Source organism: Lagopus muta, chromosome 1, assembly GCF_023343835.1.
Source record: "Lagopus muta isolate bLagMut1 chromosome 1, bLagMut1 primary, whole genome shotgun sequence".
In the NCBI taxonomy this organism is placed as follows: Eukaryota; Metazoa; Chordata; class Aves; order Galliformes; family Phasianidae; genus Lagopus; species Lagopus muta.
The window spans coordinates 70,540,597-70,565,514 of NC_064433.1; the positions used below are offsets into that span (position 1 = coordinate 70,540,597).

The 24,918-nt window shown below is 47.2% G+C and overlaps 2 protein-coding genes across 2 annotated transcripts; one reads left to right on the forward strand and one right to left on the reverse strand.

Moving 5' to 3' along the window:
* Positions 1-422: 422 nt before the first annotated feature.
* Positions 423-8,196, reverse strand: LOC125696544 (polycystic kidney disease and receptor for egg jelly-related protein-like). The gene is given in 4 exon segments (XM_048952327.1): positions 423-1,750; positions 1,752-4,596; positions 5,200-6,578; positions 7,979-8,196. Coding segments are annotated over 4 exon segments (5,163 nt in total). The 3' UTR covers positions 423-1,029.
* Positions 8,197-8,452: 256 nt separating this feature from the next.
* On the forward strand, positions 8,453-21,739 carry LOC125695260 (tetratricopeptide repeat protein 38-like). Its single transcript, XM_048949514.1, has 10 exons — positions 8,453-8,593; positions 9,356-9,433; positions 10,167-10,248; positions 10,730-10,901; positions 12,585-12,758; positions 18,183-18,258; positions 18,643-18,762; positions 19,989-20,048; positions 21,097-21,135; positions 21,629-21,739. Exons 1-10 carry the CDS (start codon positions 8,570-8,572, stop codon positions 21,737-21,739), a joined length of 936 nt encoding a protein of 311 aa, XP_048805471.1. The 5' UTR covers positions 8,453-8,569.
* Positions 21,740-24,918: the final 3,179 nt, after the last annotated feature.

The window sequence follows — 24,918 nt, forward strand, 5'->3', positions numbered from 1 at the left end:
CCCTCTCTCCCTCCCGGGCGCGGGGCTCCGTCCTGCCGCTGCCGCCCGCGCTCCGCCGCGGCGCCCCGAGGCCCGCTCCTCGGGACGGGGTCCCAAGGCCCTCCCCGATCGCGGCCCGGAGATCCCGGCCGCCGGGGAGAAAAGCGGCAGCGTTTTTCGGACCCCGGGCACGCAGCCGGCCGGCGCCCGCACTGCTTCGTGACTGCTAACAGCTGCAAGCCATGGCTGAGCTGCGGAACTCGGCTGCCCGCCGCTTCCGCCTCGACTGCGAGGCGTCACATCGCGGGGACGCGCCCCGCGCTCCTTAAAGGGACAGCGCCGTATTAACCGAAGGTCTGGTGTTGTCACCACTCCCGGTGACAGTAATAAATCTAACAAACAATACATTGTAGCTTATTCTGGGGCATAAGCATTATTTCCTTTTGCAGTGGTCGGCTCATGCAAGCCACACCCCAAAAAAGGCTCCTTGCCCCCCTTCTGCTTATCTCTACAATCATGACCACAAGTAATGTGGCACAGTAACACCTACCACTCGCCCCCCCAGAAAATTCCCAGTACTCAGATAGAGTCTTATCACCAAAACAGGCCTCACAAAGGGAGCGTTGAGCCAGGGAGAATAAAGAGAGGGGTTCAGAAATCCTCTTTCACAGACTGCAACCCACGTGTTGTTTTTTCCTTACTTTGCCATTCCTATTCCCTGCCCATCCTGCTGTATAGGCAGTGAGCAACCAACTAGCTGGGCGCTTACCTTCCCAGCTGGGTCAGCAGACTGCACCCCAGCAACATGTGCTGCTGAAATGGGTGCAAAATATCCTCCGCACAATTTGTCTCTGCTGAGAAAATCTCAGTAACAAAAGTTTAAATCCTACAAAATCCATGAAAAAAAACACAAGAAAATAATTTAAAACATTTATTTGAAACACAAGTGTTACAGACTAGAGGTGGTCTGGAAAATAATATCTTGCTTTGCTCTTATTACAAGACAAACCATTTTTCCCCGTTTGCTTTTCTTTTCTCAAGGCCCGAATGTCACTGAACTCTCTTCTCAGCTTGCCCGTTGGGCACACCGTGGCAAAGATTGGGGTCACTTCTTTTGGCCGTTCTACAGATTGGAAAACACAGCATCTTTTTCATCCTTTGCAGGAGGAAAGCAACCGCTCTTGCTTCATCAGGTGGTTCTTCATAGACAAGTTGTTTCCTATCTCCGTAGGCAGACATAATAACAGCTTGGAAGAGGTTGATCAAAACACAGGTCATCACCAGCAGGAAGGAGGTGAGGAAAAAACCACCCAGCAGCCTGCTGGATGAAAATGCAGTATCTCTGAAAGCAGACACGCAGTAAGAGAATACGGTCTGAGCTGAGTGAATCATATTATTGTAATTCCATTCATGCTGGCCAAACACAAGGTAGCCAAAAGCCATAAAGATAGAGAAGTACACCACCACCACAGAGGCCATTGAGGAGATCCCAGGAAGGGCTGCCAAGATTGATCTTTGAGCCAGACGCACCTCATAAAACAACTGAGAATACTTTAGTGTCTTCAAAACTGCAAGAAATGCCAAAAAGCCCAAAGTATTCCTTAGATTCTGATCTAGATGAGAAGCTGCGTGAGAAGGAATGAAATCGTTTGGATAAAGTAAGAAAAAATGAACAATATCAGCTCCCATCTTGAACTTTAAAACCTGGAAAGGAACAATCAGGAAGAATGCCCATTTTAAGATGAAGCTGATTGTCCTGGAAATAGTTTTAGTATTTTTTTTTCCCTTGGACCATGCTGTAGAGGCCGTCTGCAACGTACATGAGCAGAAAGGCAACAGCAGCTAGGAAAAACAATTGTCGACCTTTTGTTTGCTGATGGAAAATGGAGACAGCAAAAGAGCGTACTGACAAAGTTGGTTTTATGATCCCAAAATCAGACCGTTCAGACATGACTGAGGTGCTGCAAAAGAGATCTCCATCAGAGGTGAACGTAGTCAGTTCGATGATCACAGCCCAGGTCTTTTCATCAAGCCAGTTGCTCTCCTGCAGCAAATGCAGCCTTGTTGTTGAATTATGTCTTCCTTCTTCAGGGAAAAAGTAAAACGTGTATCCTCCTGGTCCATATGTGTGCAGATCTCCGTATGAGAAGTAAGTCCAGGGAGCCCAGTTTGGTTGGTAAGTAAACCCAGGGTAACTGCTGGTTTCCTTGGAAAAAGAACGGTTGGCGACTTTTGTCCACGTGCCAGCATAGTCACCTTTCTCTTCGAGGTCCCTGCCGTATTTGTGAAGGCAGTGGCTCTTACTGATTACAAATTTATTTACAAAGCTGTGAGGGTGGAAACACGTTTTCTCAGTACCTTTAGCCCGCACTTGCCTCATCCTAGGCAAACCGATGATTTTGGATGAGCTGTCGGTAAGAAAAGTTGGCTGAACGTCGTTGTGGATCAAAGGCAAGAAGGTGTCGTTCACCCACGTGTAAATATCTGCCAGCTTAACCACAGCAGGGAGTCTGGGAGAGAACTGGTTCCGAATAAATTGGTTGTAGTGGAAACTGTTAGTGTTCACAGTAGAATAAGCTAAGCATAAGACAACTGCTAAAACCACAAGGTGACCGATAACATCTTTTATGAAAATGAATGCCTTGGCCTTAATTTTTGCCGTTTCCAGCATCTTTGCAATTTCCCCATCTTTTAAAGGCTTGTACTGCTCGGTGTCTCTGATCTGGGCAAGCTTGAAGTGCTTCTCCTGCATCTCTTCTTCATTCATTGCTTCCTTTTCTGCTTTGATCTCAGAAGAGAGATCCTGGGTAAACCATGGAATGTTTTCACAGTATTTTGGACGAACTGTTTTCAAAGCTGAGTAACAACTGATTTTTATGATTGAAACAAAGAACACAGTTGGAATAAAGGAAGTTGCCGACGCTAAAAGCCACTCCAGCGAAGTCTGGTAGCCGTAAGACAAACCATACAGTACAATGAAAAATGACGATACCCCACTTACAGTTATCACTAACACCCACGAGAGATAGACACACCACCAACAACAAACTATGGGTGGTCTCTTGCAAAAAGGCACAGAGCTAACGCTGAGTAGCTTGCTTTCTTCCTGCAAGTTACCTGCTTCCTTTGCACAGTTATTGCTGAAATTGGAATTTGACGGTAGTCTTCTCCGCCTGGCCTTAACCTTTGGACGGGAATTCTTTCCTGTTTGCTCCTTGTCTCCGGCGGTACTTGCACCTCCTTCAGAAACTGGGCAGTTACTGCTGTTCTGGGGAGCTCCCTGGCTTCTTGTCTTTCCCCCAGTTCTTCTCTTCAAGTTATGTGTCGGGCCCTGAGAATCGCTGTGAGCAGGAACGTTCTCCGGGGAACTAATGCTACCAGATTGTGCTGACGTTTCTGAACGTTTCCTTTTTTGCGAATGTACTCTCCAGGTTTTAAGATTCCCAGGAAGGAGCGTTAGACTTCTCTCTGGGTTCTTCTGGGAATACTTAAATAAGGCCATTATAATCATTTCCACAGGTACTGTAATCAAAGCACATTCAATGCCTATGGCAATTGATCTCAAGTACCTCAGGTGTCTTGGAGATTCTTCATCCCTGTCAGCATTAAAGAACATAATGTTAACGAACAGGTTTAATAATAATATTGTTAGACAGGAAGATAACCTTTGGAGCCTGCTATAAGTGCCAGTGAGAACCTGAGCAAAAACAGAGAGCCATAGATGGCCCTCTTTCAGACCACTGGCCAGATCAATCAAAAAATAATCCTTTCTGGATAGAGGTGCTTTTGGGTTGGTGACGGAAAATGTCCTTTCTAGTAAGCCATCTCCCTTGTCAAGGGCAAGCCATTTCCTGCACATAAAGAACCAGGTCTTCCGAGCGGACACGTGTTCAACTTTGGCTCTGCTTAAGAACCAGCCTGGCGATGGGCCTCTGTTGTTGTGCCAGACCCTGAAGGCGCGGATGTCTCCCAGGTCTTCCTTCGTAGTCAAGAGAAAACAGTCAGTGCTTCCTCGACGGAAAGCAGGAAACTGTGGAAGCCGCAAGCAGTGGACATCACTTGTGCCGTTCTGGCCGATGAGCTGAAGAAAAACATCTGCGCTGGTTCCAGCTCCCCAGCGACTGCCGGTGTACAAAGTGACCAAAAAGCTGACTTTATCAAAGGGGTCGTTGTCGGGCAGAACTATAATTTTGTCTTTGCTGACCATCTCAGCCCTGTCTTTCCGCACGGCCCAGAGAGACAAAAGAAAGTAGGCTGAAAAAATGAAGAGCACTGTTAGAAGGGTCACAGGGTTCTTAGGGATGTCCGCTATTAGGTTTCCTTTGAGATCTACTCTGTTGGGGGTCACAATGACTTTGGCTGCCAGGAACTTGATGTCAAATGTGGATGTATTTGAGGCAGTGAGGACTGACCGGCTCCTGTGACTCTGCTTCATGCTGCAGACACAGTGTACCCGTTGCCAGTTGGTCAGGGAACCAAGTCTGCACGTGTCCACCAGGCATCCATCCATCGTGCTCTCAACCGAAATATTCAGGGCTGCCTTAAGCAGGCTTTCCCTCAACTGAGCCTTGGGTATCGGGAGTGTTGGTGCGGCTTCAGTGTAGTTTAGGACAGAAGCTGCAAGATAAGCCAAATAACCCACATTAAAACAGTCTCCGGTCTGGACATAAGCTGTCATGGGCGCACTTAAACCACTCACTGAGGCAAACAGTTCATGAAACACAACAGCTAGCGGTCGACTTCTCACTGGGTTCTGTGCTCTGACATGCAGACTCAGTTGGGTAAAAGCCCCCAGAGAGTCACACACTCGAACGTACAGTGTCAGAGCATACCTCCGAGAGGGGACACCAACTGGGAGGGGAGATGGAGGCATTCTAGGCTGATAGCCAAAGTACACAATTGTGCCAAATGTGTTGTCCTCCACCGAGTTAATTTTGGCAGTTTTGGATTCGTCGGAAGCTACTATGACTTTGTAAGTCAGGGGTAAGTTGCTGTCCGAAAATCCACTGCACTGGACAACAGATTTTGTTAGGAAAGCTGTACCGCGGTGTGGGCTGACGCTACACTTGCCAGCCCTGGGTGGAGAGTTTACTTTAAATGCATATCTGTAGAGGGATGACCTACCGCCCCAGGTAGTCACTTGTAGTAGCAGTATGTATGATTGATCTGCAGTACTGGTAAAAGTCAGAGCATGTATAGAAAGGTATGCACCAGACTTACCTGTTGAGGTCCTGGAAGACCAATCAAAGCTAATTTCTGTAGAATTTTCCATCCAAAGTGACGAGTGGTGGACTGGCTGGCTGCTTGTTTGACAGTTGAGGCATCTGCCTGACAACGTAAACCTCTCTGTCGGAATTACAGCGCTGCCACAGTTTTCAAGGCACGCCACATCCAGGAGAGGTGAGAAGCCAGACTGCACGTTTACGCTTTGGTCGGCATAACTCTGTCTTCTATCCTTTTGAATGACTAAACGGAAGTGGTAGACAGTGTTTCCCGGGAGCGATTCCGGTGCTAGCACTTGAACAGCCCCTGAAGATGTCAGCCACCTCAAATCCCTCTGGGCTGGATGACATTTATTTCCCGCACTGATTCTCATGCTTTCATAGTCCAATAGCTTCTTAGTGCAGTACCAAGTAAACGTGAGTCCCTTTAGTCGTTCCGGTGAATCGGGGTCGTAGGACATGGAGCCATCCAGAGTCCAATTATCAAAAAAGCCCACTGTCCGGAAGTTGCCTCCTGCAATACTTGCCACAAGATCACTTCTCTCTATCTTGATGAAAACCCTGTCTGTGTTATTGAAGGATCTTTTGGTCCCAAGCATGTATACTGAAGCAGTAAAATAGACCTGATACATTCCATAATCCAAGGTCCAGCTGGGAACCGTTAGCTGTACTGTGTTGACACCGTGCATCGCCGATGTATTTAAAGGTTGGTCCCAGTCTGGATTAGTTTTCATGTCCTTAACAGCATAGAATATCCACTGAGGCTTTATGGACACGTGGAGGTTGCAGTCCACTATCACTCTGGCATACAGCTCAAACGTTTTCCCCTTTTTCTGACGTATGACAGAGGTGTGAAGAGAAGGTTTTTGAATTGTAACTGAGTTGAATTTGCAGGCTGCTTCCTGGTGAAGCACTGCCAGCTCTGTTGCTTTTGAAGTGTCATCCCTGACGCTTGCGAGAGCCGGTGTCAGTCCATTTCGGGTGCTGCTCACTTTTGCCACGAACCCTTGGTGTTTCTCAGGATCCCCGGGGAAAGCAGAGCAATGGAACAAGCAGGTGGCACTTCTCGTGCCATCACGGTATGCGTGTGAGCTCTTCTGGGCGGCCCACCTTGCTGACATCTCGACACTCAAGTTGCGATAAAGGCACTCGGGTGCGGCGCATGAGGCAGATGAGCTCTGCACTGTAATGACACTGGAGGCCACCGACCAGAGAGCGCTTCCCAGGGAGAGGCCTGACTGGAGCGTGAACTGCCCTGACCAGAGGGAGGTGTTCTTCACCCAACCCCAATTCAGGTACCAGCGGCAGTGCGGCGGGGAGGCAGGCTGCCTCTCTGTGCTCTCTGCCTCCGCTGTCGCTCCTGGGGCTGGCCGGTACCTGTGGAAAGTGTTGTTTCTGCATTGAGCATTGAAAAGGGCAATTGATCGAAAGAAACAAGCTGTAACATATCCTTAGAAATAACTGACGTGGAAAGTAAGAATACTGTATACATCTTAGGAACATATATTAGGAACATAGCTGCCGAATTACCTAACAAACACTTTCTCACAAAGCTGCAATAGATTTTGAATGTTCTAACCAGTATGGGTATAGTATTCTGAACTAGGAGACATACTGTGAGGATGTTCATTAGAGCGGCAGAAGCCAAATACATCTAACAGACTTTCAAGGAGGCAGGGCCTTTACACAGAGCAGAACTGTCCCACTCTGTGGGAATGTTAGGATGCCATACACTGGCTCCAAGATACTCCCCTCTATCCTCCTCCTGAGCTTGTCTCTACACAGGGACAGATGGATGATCAGAACAGTGACCCAGTGTGAAAGGACACAAACGTTAGGGGGGTAATTAAACGATTGAGGCTGTGTCTATATGTCTATGTTTATGTTGTACAACTGACGTCCGAAAAGTTACCACCAAATGTTTGTTAAGAAAGCAATTGCTAGAAGTCAATTAAGCAATTAAGACATTTGTGTTTGGGCGGCAAAGATTTGTGTCTACTTGGCGTTTGTATGATTAGTATTGAAGCATCAGGAAAGAGTGTGAACCTGCATTACTCAGCCAATGAGGAACCAGGGATGAAAGAGATCAGCGGCAGGCAATAGGGGATCAAAGATGTAACAGTGTTTTGTCATAGAATCATAGAATCACCAAGGTTGGAAAAGACCTAAAAGATCATCCAGTCCAACCGTTCACCTATTCCCAATAGCTCCCACTAAACCATGTCCCTCAACACAACATCCAGCCTTTCCTTGAACACCCCCAGGCTCGTTGGCTCCACCACCTCCCTGGGCAGTCCATTCCACTGCCTGACCACCCTTTCTGAAAAGTAATACCTCCTCATGTCCAGCCTGAATCTCCCCTGCCATAGCTTGAAGCCGTGCCCTCTGCTCCTATCACTAATGACACGAGAGAAGAGGCCGACCCCCAGCTCACTACAACCTCCCTTCAGGAAGTTACAGAGAGCAATAAGGTCTCCCCTGAGCCTCCTCTTCTCCAGGCTGAACATCCCCAGCTCCTTCAGCCTCTCCTCCTAAGCCCTGTGCTCCTGACCCCTCACCAGCTTTGTTGCCCTCCTTTGAACACACTCCAGGGCCTCAATGTCTTTCTTGCAGTGAGGGGCCCAAAACTGGACACAGTACTCGAGGTGCGGCCTCACTAGTGCTGAGTACAGGGGAACAATCACCTCTCTGCTCCGGCTTGCAACACTGTATTGCCAAAACAATCTGCTTTCTCAGAGAAACCGTACTAGAAAATTATTTGGAAACTTCCAACATACCGCAGTCGCAAGGTGCCATTCCCCAGGCAGGACAGCCAGCCCTCGCCGCTGCGCCCTGCGGAGCCGCGTCCGGGAGCTCCGAGGCAGCTGACCGCCAGGGGCGGCGGCTGCATGCGCGGAGAGCAGGCTCGCAGGGCCAGCAGGGAAAAGGCGAGCAGCTGGAGCAGAAAAAGAAGCGTCGGCATGGCGGCACGACGGGCGAGAGAAAGCGCCGGCATGGCGGCGTGGCCAGCCGGTGGCTGCTTGTTGCGTAGTGCCAACTGTCAGCGAGCGACCTCGGCATTCTGAACGTTCTACGTGCAGACCGGTACCTGCCGCCCTTCTCCATGGCGCGGCTTGCCAAAAAACCACGTCGGCTTCGAAACGGCCCCTGGGACGGGCTGCCGAAAGGGGCCACGGACCGCACGGAGAGCGGCAGCAAGCGGCAGCACCGCGTGGCGCTCAGCGCGGAGGCTGGATCGGCAGGGCCGCCGCGCCGAGAGGAGGACCGGCCCCGCCCCGCCCCACAGAGCGGCCCGGCCCCTTCTCCTGCGTGCTGTGGGAAGCGCGAAGTCGCTCGGGCGAAGGCTGAGAGGGGCTTGTGGGACGGCCATGGCACCGCTGAGGGACTGCAAGGTACGGGCGGGCCGGAAGGGAGCGGCGCAACGACGGAGCCGAGCCGAGCCGAGGGGCCGTTGCGCGGCCGCAGGTGGCCGGGCGGCTGCGCCCGCTGTGCCCGCGGGTCCCGCAGCTGCCGGGAGAGTGGGCGGCGAGGGCGAGCAGGTCTCTGCTTCGGCCACCGCCGGGGAAGGAGCCCGAGCTTGGGAACTGCGGCGGCTGCGGCTGGGAGGGGCGCGGGAGGCCGGGCCTGGCGCCGTGCGGCCTCGTCCGGGGTCGTCCCGAGAGGCGCTGTTTGGGGAGCTTCGCTCGCCCTGGGGCTCGGAGGTGACCAACTCGTGGTTGCGTTGCCACCCTGTGTGGGAAAGCACTGCTCTGCTGTGAGGTGCAGAAAACCAGGGCCTTAATTCAGCATGTGACAGTTCCACGTGAGGTGTGCCTGCAGCAGAGGAACTTGTCAAAAGGGAACCATAATGAGTTGAGAATCATTCTTGCATTTGGAGGTCTGTAGGCCGTTAAGTTTTACCGTTTACAGTGTGTTGGTTCTTCCTCCCCACTGCTAAGCACAGCTAATGGAGTTGATTGTCATAACGTAATGTCACATGTAATTACGTCTGCAGAAAATGTTTCTGTGGCTGCCCAAGTTGTCTGTACAGCACAAGAACACAACAAGAAAACGTAGTTGAAAAGCGTCAGCAAATCATCGCTTTTGAAGTCTGCTGGCTGTGTGTGGGCAAGCAGGGCATGGAATAAGCAGTTCTTTTTTTGTTTATTGTGCAGGCCTGGCAGGACGCTGGACTTGGGCTGTCGACCACTAGCAACGAAGCCTGTAAGCTATTTGATGCTGCGCTAAGCCAGGTATGACATGAAGCAAAAATAAGAGAAGGAGGGTCTTGTGCACCAAGTAGTCTTTGCTGTAGCTGACTTTTGAATTTCTGACTGTCTGGAAGATGAGAAGATGGATGTAGTTTTATCGATTGAGGAAAGAACACTTAAGCAGTCACTGCTAGTGTGTACTTAGACGCACGCCCGTGATGCTTTCCCACAGCAGAGTCAAATCTAACAGGTGAGTTGTGGTCTCAGAGGTGTTACGCTCTTGCGCATTTTCTGGGAATAGGCTGAGGAACCAGAGCCTGAGGCTGAGTTCAGCCACTGGCTGTCAGCAGAAAACCCAGTTAGCAGGGAGCTCTGCTGAGTGTTGCAGCTGAGGGAAAAGCTTCATCTGGTGTGCTTATCACCCCTCACACTAGAGAATCATGGAGGAGACATATGCTGCTTAGAAACTGAAGATTGTTAGTTCTGCTGGTGGGCAGAGTACCTTAAAGAAGACATTTTCTCTGTTTTCTTCCTAAGTAAACTCAGTGTACTAAGTGTAAAGATTCTCTTTTGTGTTGCTTCCTTTAACTTTAACCTGCCTGGGATCCTGGGCTACCTGATCTAGTGCCTGTTTGACTGGTTGGCAACCCTGCCAGTGGCAGGGGGTTTGGAACTAGATGATCTTGGAGGTCCCTTCTAGCGCAAGCCATTTTGTCATTGTGTGGGAGAATGAGAAGATGCCCAGTGTCGTTGGCACTGTCTCTCCCTTTTGCAGTATGCAACGTGGCGCAACGATGAGAATCTAGGAGGTATTGAAGGGTGTCTTTCCAAGTTAAAGGCTGCAGATCCAAATTTTGGTAAGTGTAACCTTTAGCTGTTTGCACGGGAAGTGCTGGATGCTACGTAAATCACTGCAAAATAATGCCTCTTGTTTATTTCCATTTAACCTTCAATGGATTCTACTGCTATACCAACACTGGCCTCTAACGTTGTGGATCAGTGTAATAAAATGGGAGGTATTACTTTTGGAGCAGCCCTTCTACCCTGTTTCTTTGTGTTCACTGTACTTCATTTTGGCAAGTAGCACCTGGTGTGTGGGGTAGAATTCTGTAATTCGTCGTTAGAGGGGGGAGCAGGCTGTGGTGATGTTTCCGTGTTTTTCACTCAAGTCCTCTGTAATGCCTGTCCTGAAGGGCAATGAAAACTGGAAGCTTATGAGTCTTTGCTACAGAGGGGACCCATTTTCACCCAAGGCAACCCAAGCCTCTTCATGCTCTTGTAGAGATGAGTTACGTTCATTGCTGTACTGCTCATGATGTGACTTGTTGATTTCCATAGTCATGGGACATGTCATTGCTAACGGATTGGAGCTTATTGGCACTGGAAGCTCAGTGCGGCTCAACAGAGATCTGGGCAGTGCGCTGAAAACAATGATGACGCTGTCGAGATCTCAGCCTCTGACGGAGCGGGAGAAGCTTCACGTATTGGCCTTGGACATGTTTGCCAGTGGGTAAGTGGCTGGCCCTGTGGGGAAGGGGACAGTGGCTGGTTTTGTCATTCAGGGCCTTCTTGCTGTTGCAGCGTACTGCTGCCTTAGCTATGTGTTCTCCACTTTCTTCTCATGAAGAGTACTGTGAAGAGGATAAGCTATCAGAGGTGATGTTTTGTAGGGTTGTGTCCTAGCAGTCTAACCAGTCATGTAGCAGAGAATCAGGATCAGGTGTTTGTTATTGTTGTCAAATGTGTCTCCCAGAATTGTATCACGATCAGATTACCTCTCCCCTAGGAGGGGAAGTGCAGTATGGCCTCTGACATACCTTTAGCACTTCTTTTTTTTAAATCCATCTTAATTACATCAGTGGAGTAAAGGTTTAGAAATGGGATAGAATTATGTATAGCTACTCTAAGGTCTGGTGTAATATGATAAATTTTTTGAACCGCACAAGCAAATCCTCAAGCTTACTTTTCATGGAATTACAGGAGATGGAATGGACCACAAAAGACTGTTGAGTCCACCACCAGATGAGTCCAGATGAGTCTTGAATATCTTCATAAAAGGAGACTTTGCAGCCTCTCTGGGCAAGCTGTTCCAGTGCTCCTAGTGTCAGAAAGTGGAGTGGGAGATGCTGGTATCAGCAGTTGTGTAAAGCATTATTGTTCCGTTCAGTACGATGAATTTCTGTGCACTCTAGGGAAGTAATCATTCACTTTTATTGTTCATCAAACAAGTGAACGTGGCTTTACCTCATGTAATTCATAGCAAAGGTAAAGAGGAAGCTACCAAAGCCCTGCTAGTGTGGGTTCAGTTCCCACTGGAACAAAGGTATCTGTGTGCCTATGACTGTAGATTAATTATCAAATTATAGAATGGCTTAGCATGTGAAACATCTTCAAGATGATCAGGCTGAACTACCAAGTTCCATAACTATGTAACGTTCTCTAGTGTCAGGTCTACACATTTCTTAAATTCTTCTGGGAAGGGAGGGGCTGGGACTTCTCCACCTCCCAGGTGAGGCTCTGCCACACAGTGCAACACAGTAGTCAAGGTGCAGCCTCACTATTGCTGAGTATGGGCCCAATCCTTTTCCTCCTCTCATTGACCAGACTGTTTCTGATGCAGGCCTGGATGCCATTGGCCTTGCTGGCTGCCTGGGCACACTGCTGGCTCACATTCAGCTGGTTGTCAGCCAGCACCCACCGCCAGCTCTTTTTCTGCTGAGCAACTTTGCAGCCACTCGTGCCCAGGTCTGTACCACTGTATGGGGTTGTTGTGGCTCCAGTGTAGGACTGGGGGCTTAGCCCTGTTGAATGTCATGCAGTTGGACTTAGCCCTTTGATCCAGCCTCTCCAGATCCATCTGCAGAGCCTTCCAGCTCCCAAGCAGATAGCAGCAGATCTCTCTGTCCCAAGTTCACGTTCAATGTTGGGAAAATCTTTATGGTTCAGCTGGTCTCTTTTTCCTTGCCTTTTGCAGCTTTTGTAAGAGTACTTCTCATGTGATTTCCCAGTAAGTGCCCTGCTTAAACAATGTCATTGTTTCTCAAAGGAAAAAACAAACGTAACTAAAATTTGTTCAAGAAGAAAAAGGCATTTGCTGTTGAATCTTCTCTTTTTCAGAATAGGAGGAGTTTAGAACTGACAGCAGGGGCCGGTATGCATGTCTTCTTTCAACGATTAAAATTCTTGTTTATAGACAGCTTCCAAAAGCTTGTGATGTATGGGAACAGATTCTACAGAACCATCCGACGGACTTGCTAGCCCTCAAATTTTCCCATGACACTTATTTCTACTTAGGATATCAAATACAAATGCGAGATTCTGTTGCTCGGGTTTTTCCTTTCTGGACACCTGACGTTCCTCTGAGCAGGTAGGTCATGCTTCACTTTCAAAATTGCTCCGTATCTGATGTATGCATACTCTTTTGTTTTAGGTTCAACACATCTAAATGATAGGATTTGTTAGAAACAGGAGTGTAGACAAGATTAACAGCTTCTAGATGAAGTGGAGTGAATTATGGGTGACGCCAGCTCGATCATCTCCCCCGCATCCCTGCTGACACTGTTAGTGAGGTTGTTCTGTTCAGTTTTCAGAAGTGAGCAGTGGCTCACTCAGTGACTTTTGCTGTCAGATAAGGCTCGTGTCATGTAACGCCTAAGATGGAATGGTGCACTCACTGCAGGCGGGGGCAAAATGCCCTCAGGCTCTTGTGTGCCCATTTCCTTTTTCCTTTTGTTTCCTGTGGACAAACGCACTGTTGTCAGCAACTGCGAGACCCCCCATGGGATGTGATGCAATAGGCCCTCTCCCTGCTCTATGATTGATGCGTTGCACCTGTCCTTAGGGGCATAGTCGAAGCACATAGGTTATATAAGCTAGAGTTCACGTGTAATAAACGCCATTTTGCTGTTCATCATATTGGTGTGTGTGTGCAGTCATTTGGTCCTGGCCTGGTTTTAGGTCAGTTCCGTAGGAGGCAATGCAACATTGGTTCCCCGTTTGAGGAACCAGTGCGGAACCCACTTGTGAGGATCCCTCTTGCATGAGAAGCCAACTTGCGTTAAAGTCTCCTGCAAGCCTGCGGAATTTCCAATGCTGTAATGAAGTATCCAATGCTGTAATGAGGTAATTACGGGTTGGCCGTGGAAGACCGTATTCGCCTAAGGGCGTGCCTGCAGCAGCTGGCTGCTGTGGAAGTTTGAGGCTGGGGATAGCCTGTGGTTGGTGGCAGGCCGCTCTCGAATCGGGACATCAGTGCCGTGCTGGTGATGGATCAAGTTATTAAGTTGGTCCTTCAGTTCTGTAAGGACTATCACAGCAGGTATGCCCCTCCTAAGAAGGACATTTCCGTTGTACTTATTCGCCTGGAAAAGGAGTGGAATCTTCCCTCCTCTCAGGACATTTTAGATCCTGATAGATGGGATCAGTTTACATCCACGCTTGCGCAACGAGCAATGGAGGAACAAAAAGCGGCGGAACTTAAAATCTGGGGGTTAATTCTTGGGGCTCTTAAAGCCGCCAGAGAAGAAGGTAAAACCACAGAGGCTGCGCGTGCTATGATGGGTTTGGAATTTACTAACACCGAGAGAAGTGGCGCGGGAAGTGTACTTTCTTGCAGGTCCCCTGAGGAAGAGAACGCCCCAAATATGCCCACTAACTATGGCCACTAACATCTCGTCCGCACCTTCGGCACCCCCCTTCGCTCCCCCCTCGGCTTCAGCGTCGCATAAACAAGTAGAAGAAGACTGTGCTAAACTGTCTGCACTTTTATCATGCAACACCGGCCAAGTGCAGGAATCCAAGGTCGTTGAAACTCCCCAGCCGTATCCACGACAACCGCTGTATCCTTCTCTGTGTAATCCAATACCACCTGCGGGGGCAGGGAAAGAAGTGAGCTGGGATGGGACACTTGCTGTTTCCTCTGAGGAGGTGGAATGCAGTAGCACCCAGGGGGGTGGGGACTGCGGGCAAGGCTCGGGTACAGATTGGTCAAAAGTTAGAGAGGCGGTAGAAGAAAAAACAGCAGAGAGAAAGGGAAGCAATGTAACTAACAGGCGCTCGGATGATAATGTCCGGACAGCACTGTCCACCCTGATTGCGCCTGAAGGAGTAGGTAGCATCTGGCCAGCGCTGTCGGCTCAGGTTGCACCCGTAGGAGAAAGACAAAATGACGAGGGTCTCCGGACCCACTCCCTACCACAGCATTCAGACCCACTGATTCGACCCACATATCCTTTTACAAGATTGAGTGCGTATGCAACCAATCAGAAGCCTCTACAACAGTCAGTGCATGATCAAAGGGAGATGGGTCTGAGGGGAGGGGTGCGGAGCCCACAGCTTCCAGCTGTGGCTGAAAAAGATAATGAAAGGAGAGAGGTGAATTTGCATTTGGGAGTTAAGAGAGATGCACTAACAGATTGTGGGAAGTCTAGATCTAGCCTGATAGAGGAAGGAAAAGTACTGGAGATCTTCCTGGTAGTAGGGAACAGTAACAGAGGCCCAAAAGGGGTACCCCTCGATTCGAAAGACATCACACACCTGATAGATTGTGTAGAGAAACTGGGATTGAAATCACTCCTTGCTCTAAATGCATTAGAAGTCCTGACAGCATCAGGTCTTCTCTTTCCTCATGGTGTAATGAATCTGATGTGCATGGTTTTTAAACCAATCCAGTATACGATGTGGGCATCAGAATGGGTTCCCAGATTGAGGCCTGGGGAACAAGCAACAAGAATTTGCTTGTGAGAGCAATGCTCTCAAGGCTTCAGACATCTGCCTTGATATTGAACAAATGTTTGTCATTTTTGCGGTACATTCCAACAGGTACCTGAGACAATGTTGGTATACATTGGGAAAGGTTATGTTTGTATAAGGATCTTTGTAATTTCATACTCATAGATAGTGCCACTAGAGCTATCAGCAATCACTCTAATCAGTAATCTCTAATCTCTCTGTCTATAACTTTACCAGTATCATAGGCTTTAATTCCTATGTTCTGTTCTATTCCCTTGCCAACAGCTCGTAATGTAGTTCAGGCATGTCCATATTGCAATTCTGCCCCAACTATTGGTGCAGGTGTTAACCCCCGTGGCTTAAAGCCATTACAGATCTGGCAGACAGACTTCACGTGGGAACCCCGTATGGCCCCTCGTCCATGGCTCGCCGTTACTGTAGATACAGCTTCTTCTATGCTATCAGTCACTCAACATACAAAGTGCAATTCGACCGCAGCACAGAGTCATTGGGCCACTGCAATAGCTGCAATGGGGTTGCTCAGCCAGATAAAAACAGATAATGGGTCTTGCTTCATCTCAAAATCGACCCAGGAATGGCTGACAGCTTGGGGATATCTGATTCCACAGGAATCCCTGGCAACTCTCAGGGACAAGCAATGTCCCTGAACGTGCCAATTGCCTCCTCAAGGAAAAGTTACGCTTCCTGGGTGAGGGAGAAGGGTATCAGAGTGCAATTCCTGTTAAAAGACAAGCAGAGATTCTATCTAAAGCCATTTACTCATTGGATCACTTTGAACGTGGAGATTGCAGTAGAAGCCCTGTACAGAAACACTGGCAGCCCAAAGTTTTGAGCGAAGGGCCTCCAGTAAAAATAAAAGCAGACAGTGGGGAATGGGAGGCGGTATGGATACCATGGCGAAAAATTAAGCCAGACATCAGCAAGGAACTAACTGGAACGTAAGTCTTCCCATTTACAACATTGACTCCTGGGAAGGCCCAGACAACAGACAAGATCGGCGAAAGAACAAGAGAAGGAGTCGCTCCTGAGCAGCTTACCCACAAAAGAAAGGTGTTCGTGCTAAGGACATACCAACTGCTAAAACACATCAGAGGCAGTGGATAGAAAACCTTCATCACTGTTCACCACGACGCAAGAGAGAGCAAAGAAGGATGGAGAGCACCACTGATGGGAAGTGCTTCCTGGATGGTCCATCAATGCGACAGGAATGTTTAACTCTGTTTAACTTTATTCTATATTCAGTTATAGTTGCATAGGTCTAACATTAATACGCTTAGTGCTTATAGTCATATTATACATATAGGCATATAGGTATATAAGTATATAGTCATATTAGCTATATAGGTATATTACACATACATAGGTATAGTGTATGCTGAGACAAATGACTCGTATGGCAAATGCTAAGACGAACAAATCAGCATCATCTAAGAATGCAATATATAGTTTTATGTAGAACTCACATTTAAGACATTAGGATTGAACATCTGAACATCTGAACATGAGCTGACGGTGTGCCCAGGTGGCCAAGAGGGCCAACGGCATCCTGGCCTGCATTAGAAATAGTGTGGTCAGCAGGAGCAGGGAGGTTGTGGTGCAAAAGGGTCTGGCCTCTTCTCCCAGGAAAATAGTAGGACCCGAGGAAATGGCCAGAAGTTATACCAGAAGAGGTTTAGGTTGGATATTAGGAGTTTCTCCTAATGGGCTCTACTCACAGAGGATTATTAAGTTAATAGGTTGTCATTAGGTTAATAGGTTATAGGGTTATTAGGATAGGATTATTCTGCGAATCGGGATGTAACGGGGCAAGGCTTAACCGAGAGGACAATGGCATGTATAGGCGCAATGCGGGGATTTCGGGGTGTACGCGGTTAGGGTCCTGTAATAAACGCCATTTTGCTGTTCATCATATTGGTGTGTGCGTGCAGTCATTTGGTCCTGGCCTGGTTTTAGGTCAGTACCGTAGGAGGCAGTGCAACACTGTACCTCAATATCCAGGACAGAATGCTTTTCTCTTCCACAAACAGTGAAGACAGTGTAAGCTGAATATTAAGCTAGTAATGAAGCTATGGCATCGCGCAGTCTCACGGCTCAGAAGGCAGTGTCATTTTTCCATCAGTGTCAACTGATGGAAATGTGAAATCCTTTGTTCTTCTTACGTACGCTACTGGCATTTGTTGGGGAGGTGAGGCTTAGCAGCTTGGACTGGGCTTTTGTCAGTTTCCTTGGCACAAGAAGGTGTGTGCTACAGAGGGGCGTACAGTCTGTGGTCTAATTAATTGTGAAGCAGTGGGAAATACCCGTTTACCAAACTTTCCTTGTTATCTAAGAATCTGGCAATTATTTTGTGTCCTCAGACTGACAGGCATGTGGAGTTGCGTATGAATTTATACCTCTGCAAAAACTAAGTATATATTTAAAAACAAACAAACAACAAAACTGGACAACGCACCCAGAGGTCTTTATTCCTCAGGTGCAATATAATACTCCACATATTTTAGTAACATTTTTGCCTTCTGAGTTTGATACCAAAAGCTAAGCAGGTATTTTCAGAAAAAGAAGAATATCCTGTGGTGCTTGGCCCTCTATGATTCTGCAAATACAGTAGCAGTTAAACATTCCTTAAACTGACTGCATCGGGTACGTTCATAGGAGCATAGAACAGCCAAGCTTCCCTGTACATTGGGCCTTTATTGCTTAACGACGGTGCCTTTTGCTTTTACATTGTCTTCAACTGATTTGGAAAAGCCTCATTGCATGAAGGTGCTTGTGTATAGTGGGCAGTGAAGAAAGTGTGAAGACAGTGCAGATGGCTGCAGTCGTATGTGCTGCCTTTGGGTTTCTCCCCCTCACCATATTTGAAATGTAAATCTGAAATCACTTGTGGGTGCTTTCTGTTTCCTTTGTTGTTAAAATTCAATTTTAATTTAATTTTAATTTAATTTTAAGAACGGTTTTGAGTTAAATGCTGCTTCTAGTACATTTTTCAGTCCTTGCTTAAATCTAGTTCTGAATGAGTGTTCTTTTCTATTTTGCTTAGCTACGTGAAGGGCTTCTACTCTTTTGGACTCATGGAAACAAACTTTTTTGATCGTGCAGAGAAGCTTGCCCGTGAGGTAAACTGCCCGTTCTTGATGGTGAAATGTTTTTAGAGTTGTCAGTCATGTGCTCCCTATCTCTGAGTGATGTTTTGCACAAGTGCTGTAAACTGACAGTGAGCAGCTGAGTGTACAGTGTTCCTGGGGATCAAAATTAGTCTGCATATACCCTTTTTATAACGATAGAAGTTGTGTTTGATCTTCTGCAGTCTTCAGGATTATTGCTGTTACCTTGTGGTCTTGGACGGAGTTAATCTCTAATGAGTGTCTTGGCAAGGTTCTGTTGCATCTGGAACAGATGAAACTGCTACTGACTAATCTTACCAAATGGCTAAGATATAATAGAAATGGGTTATTTGCCAGTTTGAGAGAATCATCACGTTTTCCTTTTTTCACTCACAGGCTTTGGATATAGAGCGGACAGATGCGTGGTCTGTTCATACTGTAGCTCACGTAAATGAAATGAAAGCAGAGGTGGAGAAAGGGTTGGCGTTCATGAAGGAAACAGAAGACAACTGGAAGGTAAGCTTTGTCACAGCATGTCTGAAAAATATCTTTGTAGGTCGTCTTTGCCTGCTCCAGCCAAGTCCTGCAGTTCTTCATCTGCTTCCTTTCTGCCTGTGTATGTGTTACAAGCAATGCAAGTTTCAGAAATGAGTAGAAGACTTCACTTGAGGTGCTGTTATCCATGCTGATTTTGAAGCAAGAGGCAGAAAAATGTCCATTCTGAAGGGCACGTACTCTGGACCACTTCAAGCCATCTTTACTGAGATTACTCGGATGCCAAATTGCACAGGAGATTTAGTGCAGGTTTTCTTCACATGACAGTTTTTATTGTTCCTCTCACAGAAACGCAGTTGCCTATCATAGGATGTGAGTTTGAGCACAAAATCAGAGGGGTTACATCAGGTCAGCCGAGGGACCTCCGTGCTGGTGTGGCTTAGTCTTAAATGGGAATGTTTTTTCTCCAGAACTGTTGCAGTGAGTTCTCATAGCCTGTTTCTATTTAGTGATTTGAGCACCCTGGAATTTGCTTAGCAAATTCTTGCTTAGCAGTTTAATCTCATTCAGAACGACAAGTCAGAATCAGAAGAGGGGTTTTGTTTTTTTCAGTGAGGTAATCTCGTATTCTTACTCATGTGAAGTACAGGCTAGGGAAGAGCATTTGAACTCCTGGTGTCAGCTGGGAAGTATGGTGCAAGGTTGGTAATTGGTCAGGGAATATTCATCTCATCTGAGGAACTGCCCACGTATCTGGTATCTATTTTGGAGTCAGTAGTAAGGCATAAGTTTGAGAAGTGATCGCTCAGTCTGAGATGGAAATCTAGGTGAGTAGGAGGAATGGCCCTCATAAGGTGGGCCTTTCCTGCACACTGTCTAGCCACATTGCTTCAGTCAAGACCCTTACATGTTAGATGAGACAAATCCTACTCTTGTGATAGACAGTTTGTGGATTTTTTTCCGAAGGAGTGCTGCAGAAGGGTGAATTCTCCTGAGGCATCCAAGCGCAGTTCTTCTCTGGAAAAAGACTTGGGGAAACTTTGGTTTTTGTGGTGTCTGCCTGAATTGGAAAGGAGCGAGTGTAAGAGTGAGAGATTTCATGTAGGCCAGCAGATGTGAAGTTCTTGTCTGTCCTGTCTTTTGGAGCACTCGGCAGTTGAAGAGGAAAACCAAAATCTGCCTAGGTATGTTGGGATGAGAAGTTATTGTGTAAATCATAATATTTCTCTCCTTTTTCTTTTTTGCAGGGCAGTGATATGCTTGCTTGCCACAATTACTGGCACTGGGCTTTATACTTTATGGAAAAGGTATGAGATATTTTCATACTGACGATTTATGGTCCAGACAGAGAATTCATCCAATGCTAGTTAAAAGGCAGTCCTAGCATGTATAGGGATTTATAGGTTATTTCAAGGGATGCTGTTATAAAATAGCACTGTGATGTTTTTACAGGATAGTCCTGTAGTACCATTATTTTGGCAACTTTTAATTACACTGAACAAAGATCCATTATCTTTGCTAGAATGTTGGAGGATTGCTGTGAAATAATCTCACTGATTACACCTGGCACTATTATTTGATGGATATAAGAACTTGGATCACCTATTTTTAGACAACAAAATTACAGAAAGTTCTCTTCAAATTCAGTACAAAGCTGCTGACCTCAAAATTGACTGACTGAAACAAGACACTAATCTCTGTAGTTCAATCTCTGTAATTCAAGTGATTTAGGATCTAGTGAAACTCTTTTGTAACGATTGCAACTTGCCCAGCATATCAGGTAGCAGTGCAGAATTTCCTTGGAGGTCATAACGCTTAGCACTGGTCACATTTATCTCCTTAATGAATTGAGCCCAATGTCATTGCAGAGGTGCCGTCCTTTGGTCAGAACACAGTGTCAGTTGTTTATGCTTCGTAGTAATGACATAGAAAGCATAGCTCTCAACAGTAGTCTAGTACCTTGTTTGTTTTGCCACCTTCTGTCCATACAGATTTTTTTTACAGCTTGCTTAAGAAAGTGCATATGTTTTATGAAACAGTATTTTTTTTTGCAAAGAATCCTGAACGGAAGATGAGAAAGAGGTGAAACCTCATCTTTCTCCCTTGTGTGGAGCACACATCAGTATTTGTTCTCTTTATTAAATGGAAACTAAATATACTGGTTATTTTAGCTAGTAAATCCTGCTTTATCTTGGTCTTTTCTCTCTTTATGTTTGTTTATTTGTTTCTGAAATCATGAGACAAGGAAGTAATGTTATGGCATTTCTTAATTGTATTTATATCTTTGGTTGCTCCCCATCTCTCTTGCTTAGTCTTCCAGAATATTAATCACATGGTCCTTGTTTGCTTTTACAGGGGGAACATGAGGCTGCTTTGACAATTTATGACAACCATGTGAGTAGATAGCACTTCAGATATTCACAGAAGCAGGTCTTTGCATTTCTATTAATATGCTGTGGTTCTGTACTGTGTACATTTCAACACAATCTTAGTAAATAAAATCAAATTTGGTAGGATAGCACGTATTTGTAAGGACTGTAAAAGTAATATTGTCATTAAGAAAGTTGTTGTGCAGGCTCCTGTCTACTAACTCTGGCATAGTGAAGTAATATTTATGGCACAAGATTGGGAGGGAAAAAAAAAATGGGTGACCCTCTGTGCTTACGGAGTTGAACTGGATACCAGGTAAAACAAGACAAGTGAAGCAGCACGGAAGCGTTCTTCACTTCAGGTTGCTGTATTCGGGAACAGTGCAGTTAGCAGTGCAACTTTGAGACAGGTATTTTGGGTTGAATGAGAACATCAAGTTCCTTTTGTACAGTGCACATAAGTTGGATTATCTGAGTAATTTCCTGGTAGCACAGCTTATGAGCGCTTGTGATTACAGATAGCTCCCCGGTTCCTGTCAAGCGGAAGCATGCTGGATTTAGTAGATAGCTCTTCGATGCTGTACAGGCTTCACCTGGAAGGCAGGATATCCCACTGTAATTCTTTTTGAGCAGTGAGGGGAATGGCTGAACTTCCTGTCTGCCTGCCAATGCAGAGTGGTGAATGAATTTCTTATTCGGCTTGGCTCACACGCACTGCTTTTGTTTTACCTATTTCTCTGTCTTTATGTGATTCCGCAAGTTTTCTTACTTCTGCCCTTCTGATTCTTCTCCCCGTTGCAAATGTGGGGAGATCCTCCCATAATGCAATCTAGAGTATTGGTGATAAATTACTGACAGTCAGCGAACCCTTTGCCCGGATAAGGCAGGCTGTAACTAAACATTGCAGTATAATTTTGCCACGGCAGAGACTGTGTTTTTGAGTTCAGTAGCAGTGCTATCCATGGCACATGATGCTGATACATACTACTAAGCAATGCTCTTGCCCTTGGTGTTGTTATTTAAATAATATCTTTTACTGATAGGTGTGAAGCTTGGAGACAGGTGGGACAATGTCCTGAAGCGTGCAAAGCAGCACAGCAAAGACCACGTTCTTCTTTTCAATGATGCACACGTGTTGATGTCCTCACTTGGAGCCAAAGACCACAAAACTACGAATGAGCTTTTAACAACTCTTCAAGAACTTGCCAAGTAGGTTACGTGAACTAAAGTACTGTGTTGCATAAATATTTTGGCCTCTGAGCATCTGAGGGATGGTTTGTGTGGCTTGCAGAAGTGTTCCCACACGCTCCTCTCTGCTTTACTGCCTCCCTGGGTGAGGCCTGGTTTAAATAGAGCAGTGTCCATTTAGGTCATCCCTGTAATTGTTTTTGTGAGTTGATGTCGAGAGGAGCTTCTGTTCGTGGTAAGCAAGAATCTCTTGTGTTTGTCACAGCCCCTATGGAACGTTTGCCTTGTATTTTCTTGCTGTGTGTTCGTACTAAGTTACGTTATGTGCAGCGATAGAGGATTTCACCTGTATAACAATACGGACACTGTGCAGTGTGCCAGCTGTCTGTGCTGGTTCTTTCTGCTCTGTTTTAAAAGAAAGTAACAGTTAGCTGGTAGCCTTTCAGTAGCCTCCCTTAGGTGCTTTCATTATTAAGAGCCCTTGATTCGTGGAAAAGGGAACAAGCGAGCTGTGCTTGTGACTGAGTCCTGTTTGCCAGCACTTACCATAATAGTGTCAGCTATTCAAGGTGCCAAGAGGAAAACTTCACTTGGGGGCTGTTTTGTAACCAGCAGTACTTTCTCGGTTACTTACTAACAGATCTTGACTCACTTCTTTTTTCAGAGGGATATTTTCAGCCAGCTATTGATTCATGCTGCTTTAAATTGCAAATCCCAAGCCAAACAAAACCTCGCTAAGTGAGTATTTTTCCTGGTAATTTTTTCTTTCTGTGGTGATAGGACTGTTTTAAAGTCAGGATGTAGCAGAGTAGCTGCAAACAACTGCGTCCGTGCTGAAATTACACGCAAGCATTCGCGCTGAATGTAGTAACACTTAACTAAGATGAGAAGCGCAGTAGCTGTCTGTTCCAGAAGGGCAGTCTTACAGTATGGATGATTCGTTTGTGTTTGTTGAAGGGCAGTTGACTTTCAGATGTTCTGTCTTACCCTGTGGCATCTTGCCGCTCGGTTGTGTACTTGATGGACTGCTAAGGTTTGGTGACCTGCTGGAAATCAAGGTCACAGAATCACAGAATCACCCAGGTTGGAATGGACCTCAAGGACCATGTAGTTCCAACGCCCCTGCCTAGCAGGGCCACCAAACATACACATTTAGATCAGGTTGCCCAGGACCCCGTCCAACCTGGCCTTGAACACGTCAAAGGACGGGGCATCCACAACCTCCCTGGGCAGCCCGTTCCAGGGCCTAACCACTCTCCTAGTAAAGAACTTCCCCCTAACATCCAACCTAAATCTTCCCTCCTTTAACTTGGATCCATTTCCCCTAGTCCTGCTGTTGTCAGCCCTTTTGAAGAGTTTACTCCCCTCCTGGGTGTAGGTTCCCTTCAAGTATTGATAGGCTGCAATGAGGTCACCCCGCAGCCTTCTCTTCTCCAGGCTGAACAAGCCCAACTCCCTCAGCCTGTCCTCATAGGGGAGGTGCTCCAGCCCCCTGATCATCTTAGTCGCCCTCCTCTGGACCCTTTCCAAAATCTCTATGTCTTTCTTGTACTGAGGGCTCCACACCTGGACACAGTACTCCAGGTGGGGCCTCACAAGAGCCGAGTAGAGAGGGACAATCACCTCCCTGTCCCTGCTGACCACCCCTCTCCTGATGGAGCCCAGGATCCCATTTGCCTTTCGAGCTGCCAGAGCGCACTGCTGGCTCATATTCAGTCTCTCGTCCATCAGGACCCCCAGGTCCTTCTCTGCCGAGCTGCTCTCAAGGACCACTCCTCCCAGCCTGTACAGGTGCCTGGGGTTCTTCCGGCCCAGATGCAAAACCCTGCACTTTGCCGTGTTGAACCTCATTAGGTTCACCCGAGCCCAGCCCTCCAGCCTGTCGAGGTCCCTCTGAATGGCATCCCTTCCTTCCACCGTATCAACCGCACCACTCAGCTTGGTGTCGTCAGCAAACTTGCTGAGGGTGCACTCAATTCCCTCATCGATGTCATTAATAAAGATGTTAAAGAGCACCGGTCCCAAGACAGACCCTTGGGGGACACCACTTGTTACCGGCCTCCACCTGGACATAGAGCCATTGACCACCACCCTCTGTCTGCGGCCTTTCAACCAATTGCTTATCCATCGGGTCGTCCAGCCATCAAATCCACTTCCCTCCAGTTTGGAGATGAGGATGTGGTGGGGGACCATGTCAAAGGCCTTGCTCAGGTCCAGGTAAATGACATCGGTCGCCTTCCCTTTGTCCACCAATGCCGTCACTCCATCATAGAAGGCCACAAGATTAGTTAGGCATGACCTTCCTTTGGTGAAGCCGTGCTGGCTGTCTCGGATCACATGCTCATTCTTTATGTGACCGAGCATGTTGTCCAGGAGGATCTGTTCCATGATCTTCCCAGGCACGGAGGTGAGACTCACCGGCCTGCAGTTCCCCGGGTCCTCCCTGCTCCCCTTCTTGTATATGGGAGTGACGTGACCCTTCCTCCAGTCGTCCGGGACCTCACCTGACAGCCACGACTTCTCAAATATGATGGAGAGCGGCTCGGCAACCAGCTCAGCCAGCTCCTTCAGGACCCTGGGATGCACGCCATCCGGCCCCATAGACTTGTATTCATTCAGT

Coding starts and splice junctions, on each gene's coding strand:
- LOC125695260 (XM_048949514.1), top strand. CDS start 8,570: ATGGCACCGCTGAGGGACTGCAAG. Junction 12,759..18,182: donor CCTGACGTTCCTCTGAGCAG/GTAGGTCATGCT, acceptor TATTTTGCTTAG/CTACGTGAAGGGCTTCTACT. Junction 18,259..18,642: donor CAGAGAAGCTTGCCCGTGAG/GTAAACTGCCCG, acceptor TTTCACTCACAG/GCTTTGGATATAGAGCGGAC.